Raw genomic sequence first — 14,609 nt, 5'->3', positions numbered from 1 at the left:
TAGATGCAGATGACATTTTTCCTCTCTGTCTCTATGTTGTGGATGATAACTGTTCACAGGATTTCTACAGAAGGAACAGAGTTCATTACTTAAAGTTGCCCACTACTCAATCAATCCCAGGATAAAAATCCAAAATGAGAAATATTCTACAGGGAATGGGGATAGAGACGATATCAAAAAACAAATTGTCCAAATGCTTTCTGATGATTTTTCATGATTTGAGGATAAAATCGAGAATATTATTTAGACGATTTGTCAAGAAGAAGACAAACATCCAAGTATTTTAAAGCATTTAGAGAATATCTTTTCTGCTGTTTTATAGGGTATTAAAAGTATGCCATGACACTGTCTGTATAAGAAAGAGTAGAAATATGCAAAACTTCCAAGCCATACAAAATTTGCTGTAGTGTGCATTTTGAGAACATGTGTTTGCAGTAATAAAAATGACCACCCCAGAATGAATGGAATGAGAAACCCCCCCAGGGTTTTTATTGTCTGTCTGGATTAAACTACAGCTCATCAAGCAAAGCACATCTCACAAGATGCTCCAGAAGAACACGGGGGTGGATAGCTCATTACAACCAGCATGAAGAACACAATAGGAAAGGAGGCTGGTGAGGAGTGTCATTCTAATGACTGTCATGTGGACCCACAGAGAGAATCACAAGCTAAAACAGGCTCATGATAGATGGGTGGCATATGGAAAAAGAAATAGGAATGGGGCTAAGGATAGACATGCACACACGCACACACACCTATTTACATATGCTCATTTAATAGAGTTCCTGGCATCCTAAGCACACATTAAATTTCTAATTTCTGGTATAAATCCAGTCATCTGAATACACTATCATGCACTGAGCTCCAGTAGATAAAAATTCCTATTGAGGATCAACATTTTCTCCCCAGATCTCAGAGAAGCAAAGATAATATTTATATCTGTATGGATAAATAAGTAAGCTATCTAACCAGAACTGCCCAGTCAGTTTAATAAAACTATAATATTCGTTCATTACATATTGAGAGTTTAGCTCATTTTGAGACTGTAATATTGGTTGTTTAAATTTACCATTTAATATAATGATATAAAATGAAAAAATATCAATATGCATAAACAAGCCATCTTGAGATAAATCACCTACCCACAGCACATGTATTGCTTCTCATTATTTTCTTTAGAGGTGAGGCTTTTTTCTAAAGTACTTCATAGACATTTACACACACACACACACACACACACACAAATATATTTATATAATGTGTTTTATCTAATTTGCCTTTCTCTATAAGCTTTTTTATTCAATGATGGATTCTCAACTTCTAGAATGGTGTTTCGGAAAAAAGTGGATACTCAATAAATATTGTTGAATGAATGAATACTTGGGTCTAGCATAGTAATAGTAACAATAAGTCTGTAAATAGGCGTAGATTTTACCTTGAATAAGTAGAATAACAAGAAGAGAAAGGATCCAGACTCTTCTCACTACCAATACTTGGGTTACATCATATTAGGGGGATTTGCAGTTATCAAGTATTCATTTATTCAACTTGTTTATTGAAGTTCTATCATGTGCAAGACATTGAGCCAAATATTCAAGCTACCATTGCAGTAATTTTAAGTAATCCATCTTTGATATAGTCAAATTTTAATTTTATAAAAATGAAGCAACATCAAGGCTGAAAAAGTTTATATTCAGTATTTAGTTAAGAAAAGATAAATAAAGGTCTCCCTGGGGCCACAGACATTGAGTTCTCATTGCATGACTGTCATAAATTTCTAAACAAGGCACTGTAAAGAAATACCTATGCAGTAAAAAAAAAAAATACAAAGTTTATCCACTCTGTTAAATTTCGTAATACAAATAGAAAGATCTTATATGTTTAGAAAATATTAACAAGTATTAAAAATTAAATAAACTTTCTGCTCAATACTTTATTAACCAGAAAATTCTATTAATCAAAACATTCTTTTCCTCGGCATTCTGGTTGGTCTAGGTTTTGCTGTAATAAAATGTACATGAGAAAAAAGGATTTAAATATTTTTAGAGCATAATGATATTACTGATAATAATTCTTCACTAGTAATGATGAATACATTTTTGAATTATCCATAAAGGGACCAAAAAGATTATTTGAATAAATATTTCTATGTGAAAAACAACACATAACCCTTTAGTAGCATTGTTTATTATTCCTACACTATCTTGGCACTAAAGATCTGTGATAAATAAGTTTCTGTTTGACTAGAGAAACAACAGAGCATTAGCAAAATTAGCACACTGTGGTAAATCTATCAGCACACTATTTTAATAGTAGATATAAACTACTAATCTGCAATCTACAATTCTTAATTCCCAATATATGACTTTGAGTCAGTCATCAACCACAAAACCAGAACTATCTCCAGAAACAATGGTAACATCCATATATGCCAGCTAACACATGTGCAAACTTTGGTTTGAAAGTGCATTTGGCATAATCAGTATATAGATAGGTGTCTAAAAATATTAACTGTTTTCTATGTCTCAAAAGGAGTGTATATTAAGACAACAGTAGCACCACTGAATAAATTATTTTACTCATTGTATCTACTGTAAAGTCCTATGTTGAGTAAAATTTATTAATAATCTATCCATTTAGATGGTACTTCTATCAGAAGCCTCATCTCACAACACAGAGCACTGAGTGGTAGTCACAGCCCTGAAATAGCTTTGAAATGTGGTGTTAATTTTATTTACTGATTGCATCACATGGATAACTTCAGTCTCATTCTAATTTTAAAACAAACAAACAAAAAACAAGCAAAAACATAAACCCTCCTCACCATACACGGTTGGGTTACTGTAGTGAGTGAATTGTAGCCCCCCCACACCCCGCCAAAAAAAAAAAAAAGTCTACATTCTAAACTCCAGTGCCTGTGACTGTGACTTTATTTGGAAAAATAAGGTCTTTGCAGATGTAATTAAGTAAAGGATCGATCGCAAGATGAGAGCACCTACAATTACCTGGGTTGGCCCTAAATCCCATGATCAGTATCTTTGTAAGAGATAGGAGAGAAGAACAAACAGCGGGGAAGGCCATGTGAAGACAGAGGTAGAAGTTGGCATGATGCAGCCACAAGCCAAGGAATGCCAGGAGCCAGCAGAAGCTGAAAAGGCAAGGATGGATTCTCCCCTAGAATCTCCAGAGGGAGCGTGGACCAGATGAGACCTTGATTTTGAAGTGTCTTCCAGAAATGTGGGAATAAATTTGTTTTGTTAAACCACTAGATTTGTGATAACAAGTTACAGTAGCCATAAGAGCCAGCACCAAATCTACTGCTGCTCACTTCTGAGACAGCTCAAAGAGAGTATTATGGGCTGACTTGTGTTCCCTCAATATTCATATGTTCAAATCCTAACCCCCAGTACTTCAGAGTGTGACTCTATTTGGAGACAGGGTCTCTAAAGAAGTAATTAAGTTAAAAGGAAGCCATTAGGGTGGGCCCTAATCCAATATGATTGGCGTCCTCCTAAGAATCAGGACACACAGACACAGGGGCTGTGCATGCCCAGGGATTCCACCATGTGAGGAAGCAGCAAGAGGGAGGCCTCAAAAGAAACCAGTCCTGCCAGCACATGGATTGTGAATCTCCAGCCTCCAGAACTGGGAGAAATTAAATTTATGTTGTTTAAGTGACTTCGTCTGTGACAGTTTATTGTGGCAGCCATAGCAAGCTAATACAGAGGGCAGAGGGGATTCCAAGCTTTTGTTCTTAGAATCACAGACCCTAGCAAATTCCCCTCTTTTCATGTTAGCTGAGGTAGAAGTATTCTAAAACACAAAAAGAAACAAAACAGAAAGTTTTCAATAATAATTACCAAGTGATCAGTACTGTTAAGAGAGATAGCCAACTGAACGAGCATCTACCAAAGGACAATTAGGCATAGTTAATATTTGTGGTGAGGATTACAACTAAAGTGCCTAACAAAGGAAATGTTCAGAAGACACTTGTCAGCACCAGAAAAAAACCTTAAAAATCAACCAGTTCCACACATATATTCTGCAGAAATAGAAACCAAGGCTCCAAAGACTACTGTCCTGCCCCAGGTGACTTGGCTTGTGCGTGACAAAATCAGGATTTTGACACAGGTCCCCTCAACCCTAGACAAACACGTGCACGTTTTACCAATGCCTCTCTCATGATTTTTTCTGTCCAGCAGAGAATTTTTCCAAATCTCCCTGCTGGTTCCTTTTCCCTTGGGTTATGGAGGGAAGATGCTATCTCTTTGAAGAGGAGACTATTGTGGAGCATGAAGTCTTAGATTTGGGGTTTTAGTGGTGGTATTCAATGGCACCTAGCTGCTTCTCAGGCATACAAGCTCTTCTCACCCTCCAGCCTTGTGCCTTCAACATCAGCAGCAAAGTCACGTTAGTACAAGGGAAACAATAAGCTTTCCAAGTTGATTCTGAAAGCTGTTAGTACACAGACCATGGCCTTTCTTAACATAAATGTATTTGGTGAAAGCCTACCTGTATCTATACAGTGCCCTCACCCTCCGTTCCTGAAGGGAGAGGAATTTTCACATTTTTCCCTATCACAGGCAGATGGAGGGTGGTGCAGGGGGAACTCAGGAAGAAGGAATGGGGAAACTGTTTAAACTTAGTCACTTCCTAGAAGAGTAGGGGAATTAACACTTTCAGGCTCTATGCTGGCCATCTTATACACAGTGATTCATTTAATTTCTTAATTAATGCAAGGTGAGTATTATTATTTCCATTGAATGCATGAGGAAAATAAGACTTGGAGAGGTTAGCTAAATTGCTTAAGGCCACACAGAAATTGAACAATGGAGCTGGCATGTAGTTCTTGGTCTTGTCTCACTATTAAACCTATATTCTGCCAGCTACACATATAAAACAAGAGTAGGGTCTGGTCTTGTAGCCAAACCTCAGGAGTTAATGAAATAGAATCACAAAATTTCTGAAATTCCACCGGAAAGAAACTTAGAAGCAAACACATTCTGTCTTTCCAACATGCCAAGTTTGTATCTACCTTAGGGAATTAGCATTTGCTGCTCTTTCTTTGTAGAATACTCTTAAATCATTCTATGGCTGGGTCTCTCTCATCCTTCTAGCCTCCACTCAAAAGCCATGTCCCCAGAAAAGGTTTCCCAGGCCATCTTATCTAAGCAGACCCAACCCTGTCACTTGACCACATTGCCCACCTTCAGTCACACTGCCTTGTTTCCTTCATTAACACTATCTGAGATTACTTTATTTGCCAATTTGTTTGTCTCCTCTCTCCATACTTTGCGTCCTTCCTCAGTGTTTCAATAAAATTCCATGGGAACAAAAATGTTATTGTCAACCGTATCCTCAATGCCTGCGAGGTGATCAATTTGTTGAGTAAATCTGTTCTAGCGGTTCTTTAATCAAGGATGCATGTTGATCTCTTCCTACTTATGTGTAGCTTGTAAAGTCCCTCCAGATTATTCTGATTATTCTGTTGGACAATTAAGGCAGCTTTCACATCCTTGGAACCTTTAAACATGAGTCATGATTGCCCAGGCATGCCCTCTCCCCACCCCAACTTGCTTTCAAGCTCATTACATTTGAATCCTACGTACAAGCAAATCTAAATTCCTGCTCAGGGGCACCTAAAACCAACTCTGATCCTTTAAAACTTGATGTTTGCACAAGTCCTCCTTGTTCATAAGAATGTGATGTCTCTTATAAACTTTGCCTATATCATTACATATCATTAAACATTTTAGAATAGGTATTGATAAGATCAAGCCCCTCAAATCCCACCTCCCTCTAAAGTACTGAACATAAATAGAAAAACAAGAAAAATATAGGCTGGGTACAGTGGCTCATGCCTGTAATCCCAGCATTTTGGGAGGCCAAGGTGGGCAGATCACATGATGCCAGGAGTTCAAGACGAGCCTGGCCTACAAGGCAAAACCCCACCTCTACTAAAAATACAAAAATTACCCAGGCATGGTTGTGCACATCTGCAATCCCAGCTACTCCGGAGGCTGAGGCATAAGAATTGCTTGAACCCTTGAACCCGGGAGGTGGAGGTTGCAGGGAGCCGAGATGGCACCACTGCACTCCAGCCTCAGTGGCAGAGTGAGACTACGTCTCAAAAAAAAAAAAAGAAAAGAGAAAAGAAAAAGATTAAATTGGATATTAACCACAGGCTGTATTTTTATCAGTACAAAAAAAAAAAAAAAAAAAAAAACCCAAAAGACAGAAGAAAAACCAACCAACATTCTGGTAGTTTTTTACATGATTATACCCTAATTTCTCATCAATAACTATATGATACACTGGGAATAAATCCATTTGCTATTATTTCAAGGGATACAATAAGTGTCAGAACAAATGTGGTCTAAGGGAAGTGTGGTATATTAAATAGCCAAAGACATCATGAGTATACAACACTCACTTGGACCAAACATACAACCAGGCATTGCAAGGTCCAGGTGGCATCCAGTCATCTCTTGTTTGGTAAATTAGTTTAATTTGAATTACTTGAGCACTGGATTTTGTGGTGATGCATTTTTCAGTGAATTGTGAGAGATAGAGAGAGCTTAGCCTAAGATGGTGGAGTTGCAAAAATATTTGCTCTCTGATTTAGAATCCTAAAGTAACCTTGGCTACAAATTTCCATATACTTGTTTCGTATCCAAATTAAACCTGCCACATCTTCTATCCCCTGCATCACTGATTGAATCAAGTTACAGATGAACATTCTTTTTCTCTCCGCTTTAATTTATTCTGTCCATTTTTCAGGGCATACTGAACATTCCTGCAATTCACAATAGAGATGTCACAATATCTGCAGAGAAACTGTGAGCTTTCACAAACCATCAAAGCGTGTTCTTGATTCGGAAATCCCACAGGGCCTAAGTCTACAAAGTAGATTTGTTCTCCACCTATAAACCCCATTTATACATATTTAATTGTGATCTCATTCTCTATAAAAGAAAAGGTTTCATTGGCTCTGACTTCCTTCTGACATTTCTATCCCATTTTTGTTCTTGGTTCCTCCTTTGCAGTCTTTGCAGTACAAACTAGAAAAGTACTTTGCTTGTACTTCAGGGATTGGGGTGGGAATTAAACTGTTTTCCAGTTCTGAAACTACCCATTTATAAGGAAGGAAATAAAAACTTCCAAGAAGGATGGCTGAATATATTGCCAAGCTTGTCTTTTGCTCTTGGGTTTAGTGTACATAACCGTACATATAATTATTTAGAGCAGTGCTCATATAAAGCCATGCCAATGAAAGTATCCTTGCCAAATTTATCATAGGCTGCTGCAGGCTGAGATACTGGCGCCATCTCAAAGAAACCCACATGTGCTAATACAAACTAGGAATTTTTGTAATTTTTATTGTGCCTTTTGGAGGAAAACATCCTTTCTGATAAAAAGATACTTCATCATTCCTCAATTTAAAATTTTTTTTGTAAATAAGAATTAAACTTTTTCTACTTATCTGTGCAAGGAACCAACTTACTGGTCAAATATCTGAATTTAAAGGAAGCCAAGAATAGAACAATTTAACTTCTGAGCCAGGATCCCAAGACAGAAGTGACCCTTATAACATTATTGTTTCTGCTTTTTTTAAAAGATATTGCAACACTGTTCATAATTTATTAAATGGGTTTATAACTGCTGAGGGAGATTTGAGCTGAACTGTTGAAAACATTTACAAATAAAAATAAACTAAAAAACATAGCTTTTCTTTAATTGTAATGATCAACCCCCACTAACAGAAGATATATTTATTTCTAAAGGTTTTATAAATGTTCAAGCCATTCTTAAGTCATTAAAATACATATAAGTTCGTTTTGTTATTTAGTCTTTTTTAAAAATCTGATTAAGTGTCCTCTATAGAGGAAAAGCATTAGTATCTATTACTTAAGTGGCACTTAAAAAAAATCCGTAATTTGTTACATTGAACTATTAACTACTAGTGAGAAAGATAATGACTTCCATTTAATGAACACCTGTGTTCAATGCTTTTCATTTTGGAAATGAATTCCAAGAAGTATAATTATCATCAGTGTACAAAACAGACAAGACAACTGGAAATCAAAGACACTGGGTCATTAGCTCAAGTTATGGCTAGAGCTGTGGTCTGAAGACTGGTTTCTATGATTCTAAAGTTCTTTCCCCTGTTGCCTCTTTCTAAGGAAAAAAAAAATCAGTGTCTACCTGATTGTATGAGCCCTAATAAACTAACAAAAGCTAAAAGTTACCTCAGAGAAAAAAAAAAAATTTTCCCAATGTATACCTGAAAAAGAACGCATTGATGTAATCTTTAAAGTTTACTAAGAACCAGCCATAATACTAAAAGAAAGGTAGTTTAATCAGAAGTATATGAATCTAGAGATAAAACTTTAAGAACAAATTTAAAAAGTAAAGAGTTACCTGTGAAGGAATTTAGGAAGGCTAAATAAAAGGGTAAGTTAGGCCTAATTATATCCACTCTTCTTAGCGATATAGTAGGGTCATGACAGTTATTCTGGAGGCTCCCTTTGAATATGCGGACCCTAGAAATTCTCAAAGGGCATTCAGAGTTCTAGGGGAAAGCCTTAGTAAAGTTTAACACTCTGGAAGAACTCCTCGCCTGGGGAAACTCTTTAACAACTTTCAGCTAGAAGAGAAAGAGCGGCCCAACCACCTGAGCTTTGCTGGAGTCAGGGCGTGTGTTCCTCGTCCCAGATGTAGAAAAGGGGAAGGCATTATGGCATGTTTATCCCTCAAGCCTATGAGAAGTCTGTTATCTACCATCTAAGGGGGCAGAACTGAGCACAAATCCCTACCGGTATCTGATTCAAATTGCTCCCTAAAAATATTTCATTGTGGCAAGGACACCTGCCACCCCAGAGCAACCAAAGAGATGGAAATATTAGCTGTTTATACTCATCCAACTCAACTAGGGAATGAGATTCTCTGAATAGTACAGAATCAGACATCCCCTGGGAGGAAGACACTGTAGAAACCACATAGTGGCGAATAAAGAGACCGCAATCTGCAGACCTCAACCTAAGAATAATCAATGGACATTTTGATTGGCTAAAACTGGATTCTTTTGACAAAAATGAGTAGCCCACCTGAGACTATCAGGAATCATGACTGGCTCATTGTGCAAGAGTCTTAAATATTCTAGATATCCAATTTATGTTCCAAGAATATCAGTAACATGTGCTTTATCTCTCATCAGCCTGAATTGCTTTCTAAAAGGATATAACAATTGTGAAAACTCAGAGGCAGGATGCATGTCAAAGAGTGAAAAGTCACGCAAATTGTCAAGTCATTTTGCTGTAGGTTCTTTGACATGCTAGCCAAGGCCTATATGATATCCTCTGCTCTACATCCTTGCTGAGTTCAGCTCTGCTTCTTTATGCAACACTTAAATAATCCAGGGGCAAGTGTAGCCATCATCAGATTCTCTCAGCCTATGTACACCAAAGTGCACGTCTCAATATCCCAGTGCAACCTGTGCATGATGTAAGATTTATTTCTTAATCTAACACTCAGATCACCAGAATTTTTGGCATTGTAATCTTTCAACCAGTCACCTGACAGCTTACAGCTACTTTGGTCTGCTTTTGTTTGAGCTGGAGCTTGGAATTATGTTGCTTCCAGACCCAGTTCCAGTGTTCTTGTTTTAGTGTTAATCATTCTTACAATGAATGAATCATTGAGCAGGATATTATCTAAGAAATAGAAATTCAGAACCAGCTTCCAGTTCTGTGTTGCCAATTGCTTTTTATTGACTACTTTACCAACTAATCAGAGAAACACACTTAGACAAGTGATACCATTTTTTTCACATATCAAATGGTCATTTAAAAAATAGCCATAACCAGAGTTGACAATGATAAGGTCAGAGTAAAATATTAATGGATACAACTTTTTATACCCCTTTGACCTAATAATTCTATTATAGGAATTTACGCTACTGAAACAATCAATGCTGCAGAGATTAATATGCAAATAAAGAGGATCCTCGTGGGGCCATGTATAATACAGAAATGCCAGAAACAACCTCAATAACACATAGATAAATTACCATACTCCATTCATTGAGCTCCTTCCAGCCATTAATATTTAAGAAAATTAAGAATGACAATACTCTCATTATGAAACAAAAATTAATGTTATTTAGTATACAGCAATGCATAAAGTTAAACAAAACAAAGTTTGGTCGTCATCAAATTCATTAACAAGACTTTTTAAAAAATAAACCTCTAATAGGCTATGAGTTCTTGAGCGGTTACAGATTTTAGGTCCACTTCAAAAACAAACCCAAGAACAAAGGAGTGTTGTTAGAAAAATGTGTTGCAAATGGCCAGGTGCTGCTCTCTTTCTCAGGTTCAGGTGGTTTTTAATAACTGATTGTCTGCTACTGAGGCTCTAGACACCAATTTCGACCAGGCCTCTGATTTAATCCATACCAGGGTTTGCAATACTGAAAGAATGTGGGGGAGTGCACTATTGTTAAACTGGACCATAATTCCAGTGGATGACTTCCATTAGAAGTTGGCAACAATACCTGGCTCACAAACAACTCTAGTTTTTTTTTTTTTCTACTTATGCCCCCAAATTAGCTCATATTCAAGTATTCATTACAAGGAATAATTTCCAAGATTAGTAGAAATTACTCACTAAATTAGTTTCACACCTTAAGTCACACTCAAAATATCCTATAAGATTTTATTTAAACCCAAGTTGCTTTAATACAGAAAAATCTCAATATTGTAATTAACCAAATTCTACTTTGTGAAACTTGCACATTCAAAAGATATGTATGAAAACATATGAAAAACTCACATAAAAGAATCCAAGTGGTCCGGATATATACGGCATTTTCATTCCCAAGAGATATTTGACTTGTGAAGTCACCACATGGGTGGCAGCCCCAGTTGTCATTGCGCTGATCACAGGCTCTGTGACCACGAATGTGGCACTGCCCAGTTGCAGCACAAACATGGCCACCTGAGAGGAGAAGGGAGGAGTGAGATGAACTTTCAGATGAAACTCCCCAAAGTTCCCAGAGGGGTTAATGTCTGACACATTTTCATTTTCATTTGATAGAATCATAGGGAACTGACGTGTAACAAGTTTCTTACATTGTATATATACAATATCTTGAGTTTCCCTGAGCACATTGTTAGGTCCCAAGAGGTTTCAAAGGTTTCAAATGCTATTAGGTACAATGCCAGTATCTCAATTAAAATTAACACAATATTTTTTCTAAATTTAGACTTTTCTCTTTTCCTAATCCTGTGTTTCAAAAAAGGGAAATACACTCAAATCAGTTTAATATATGGGTCTATGTGGAAGAGAAATCAAATTTGCATTACTGTATCTGTAATTTAAAAATTTAAAAAGGAAAAGACATGATTCACTACTTTATACCCAGTAGGCATAAAACCTCAAAAGCATTGAAGAGAGAAAGCCATTCCTCAAGATTCTCCTGGGTTCTGAGAAATGGGAACATATTCTTTGACCAGATACTTGGTCAAGTAGTAACCCATTTATGCCAGAGGCAGCAAATTTATTTTGTGAAAAATCAGACCTTGGTGATGACCTTGAGCAGTAGGATATAAATAATTCCCACAAGCTTATGTTCCAATAGTGGAACACTAGGCATAATTATTAAGGGCCAATACTTAATAAGAAAACATTAGGACTCATTTGTATATGTGGCACTGCAAAAGACAGATAGGGTAAAGATACATGTCTTAAGAAGCCCAGAAATCAGTATAAAAATCATTGTCCTTCAATATTTCCTTACTCTTCATAGCATCATCCTCCATCTCAAAACCATTTCATGACCAGGCAGAATCATCACCTCTATGTAGAAGCTGTGCATTGAACTCCGCTGGGCAAAAGTTGACAGGAATGACAGGAAGCAGCAAAACTCTTCTCTTTTTTCTTTTTTGTTTCTTTTTTTTTTTTTTAGATAAGGTCTCACTCTGTCACCCAGGCTGGAGTACAGTGGCATGACCATGTCTCACTGCAACCTCCACCCCCCAGGTTCAAAGCCTCCTGAATAGCTGCGACTACAGACAAATGCCTGGCTCTTTATTTATTTATTTATTTATTTATTTATTTATTTATTTATTTATTTTGTAGAGACAGGATCTCACTGTGCTACCTAAGCTGGTTTCAAAATCTTGGGCTCAAACAATCCTCCTGCCCTGGCCTCCCAAAGTACTGGAATTACAGGTGTGAGCCACTACACCTGGCCTCTTCTAACTCCTGATACTTCAATAATGAGTGTTCTTCCTTTGCCAGAGAGATTTCAGAAGATAACCCACACTTTGGCTTAATGCAACTGTGTAAACTCTGTCATACAAACTGCAAAAAGTAAAATTTACCATTTTGAAAGTAATGCTAAATTACATTCACAAGTATAAGCACTAGAAAATGGAAACAAAAGAGGCCATGCTGATATAACCTCTTAATGTGTTAATTACAATATTTAGGCCAGGTCTTAAAATTCTTGTTGGCAAGCCCAGTGCAGTAGCTCACGCCTGTAATCCCAGCACTTTGGGAGGTCGAGGCAGGAGGCTCATGTGAGCCAAGAAGTTTAAGACAAGCCTGGGCAACGTGTGAAACCATGTCTCCTAAAAAACAAAACAAAACAAAATTAGTGTTGAGTGTGGCAGCGAGTTCCTGTAGTACCAGTTACTTAGGAGGCTGAGGTGAAAGGATGATTTGAGCCCAGGAGGTAGAGGTTGCAGTAAGCTGTGGTCACACTACTGCATGCCAACCTGGGTGACAGAGTGAGACCCTGTCTCAAAATATACATATATATATTGTTGGCAATTGAGATTAACTCTTAAAGAAATCAGAGGGAAGGATAACAATGAGATCTCCTTTTATCAAGAGGTCACAGTGATGAAAATGAGAAATATAAAGTGATATCTGGCACCACTAGAGCATAAATTGCAAAATATACTATTTCTTTATTTTGATCATAATACAATAACCCCTTGGCCAAAAGCAATAATGCTCTGAACCTGAATTACAGTGGATTTTCCTGGGCTCAAATCTGAAAATTTGAACCTATATTCTGATCCAAGTTCTACCATATCCTAGGTTTATGATCACAGAAAACCTACTGAAATTCTCCAAGCCTCATTATCATCTATAAATTATTAGAGTTAATTTTGCCTTATTTTGTAGAGTTGTGTAAGGTGAATGTCAAATAATATATGCAAGGGCTTCGAAACTTATAAAATGCTTAACCTATGATGTAGGAAGAACAACAGGGGACGTCATACGTATTTACGTTGTATGGAAAACCAGTCACCAGTTTTGAAAACGTAGAAAGGGCCACACTACATTTTCTAACTCTGTAAAACTTAAAAGAGTCTAATGCAGAAGGAAATGTATTTAAATTGTTTACAGTTTAGCAGCCACCTTTTACTCAATACATAACAAAGAAAAGAATATGGGGTGCCAATGTGGATTTCAGGCAATCTGTTACTGCCAACTCAGGATGCAAAGCAGCAGCTTCTGCTACTAACAATTTTTTAGTGACTGTATTTGTCAAAGAGAGATGTTCTGAGGGAAATACCCAAGCAATCAATTGTGTTGGCACAAGTGGAACATGGTGATTTTTTTTTTTTTTTTTGCAACTTTTGATCTGTGGTCAGTTGGTTTTCATCCTGAAAACGTAATCAGCTATGAAAAACATTGAACCAATTATTCCCAATTTCTCTACTAATAAGTTAGTTCCAACTTACGACATTGACTCTTACAAGCCACGAGGATGAAATTAGCATATTACTGAGGTATGATGAAAACCAGAGTTGAATTTTCATTTAGGCCAAATGTAGAATACAAGTCTGTGAAGTGGCGAAACCAGTGTGCGTACATGGAATTTATGCATACTTGGAATGTTGGAAAATTTGCATCAGTATGCCAAGTAATCTTGAGGACTTGTATAGACCATCATCATTTTACCTTCTGTTTTCCACTCGTTTCCTAAACTCCAGTGCCTACTGAGAGGGTTAAATGATTTGCCCTGCCTGGGAAACAAAGTTTACCTAACCTTAACTGGTCACCTACCATACCGCGTCAAGCTAAACCACCATCTTCTAGTAGCAGCTTCTTTGTCATTTCCACAATTTAAAAGTTACAAACAAAAGAGTCCAGAAGAAGTTCAAGATATAAAAAGAGTTCAACCATTTCAAGTATTAAAAAACATGGGAACCTACTTGCTATGCAAATGAGAAAGATGAATTATGCTCTTTTAAAATATCTAAAGACTCAAAATATATAGAATGTATATTGTAACATTCTACTTGTATACATCATTATACTTTAAAAAAAAATCCTCCTACCAAAAGATAAATCTTTAACATGGAGAGTTCTTGACTCTGAAAGGTCAAGTTCCTTAAAGACCTCATTTCTGATACAAACCACTGGGCATATGAAGGATGATTAAAAACATATGAGGTTTAACTGAGGAGAAATTTCTCTCTTCTGAATGACAAACTTCTTCATTACCCAAGACAATGGCAGACGTGTTAAGAGGGAAGAGGAAGAAGAGAAGTAGTAAAGGAAGGGGAACTAGCGGAGAATGGGGAGGAGAG

The 14,609-nt window shown here is 36.9% G+C and overlaps 1 protein-coding gene across 7 annotated transcripts in view; it reads right to left on the bottom strand.

Annotated features, from left to right (window-relative positions):
• The window catches only part of SLC26A7 (solute carrier family 26 member 7), a 142,988-nt gene that overhangs the window by 63,666 nt on the left and 64,713 nt on the right, over positions 1-14,609 (bottom strand). For 6 of the 7 annotated variants that reach the window (XM_005563680.4, XM_015455017.4, XM_065519433.2 and 3 more), the window contains exon 5: positions 10,831-10,995. The exons of the other annotated variant lie outside the window; for it this stretch is intronic. In XM_005563680.4, the coding sequence (XP_005563737.2) occupies positions 10,831-10,995 (165 nt within the window). The remainder of the gene's footprint in view (positions 1-10,830; positions 10,996-14,609) is intronic. 7 annotated transcript variants of the gene reach the window in all.

The sequence above is a fragment of the Macaca fascicularis genome, chromosome 8 (assembly GCF_037993035.2).
Source record: "Macaca fascicularis isolate 582-1 chromosome 8, T2T-MFA8v1.1".
Taxonomy (NCBI): Eukaryota; Metazoa; Chordata; class Mammalia; order Primates; family Cercopithecidae; genus Macaca; species Macaca fascicularis.
Note: the sequence above shows the minus strand (reverse complement) of the source record. Positions and strands in the feature narration are given on the sequence as shown.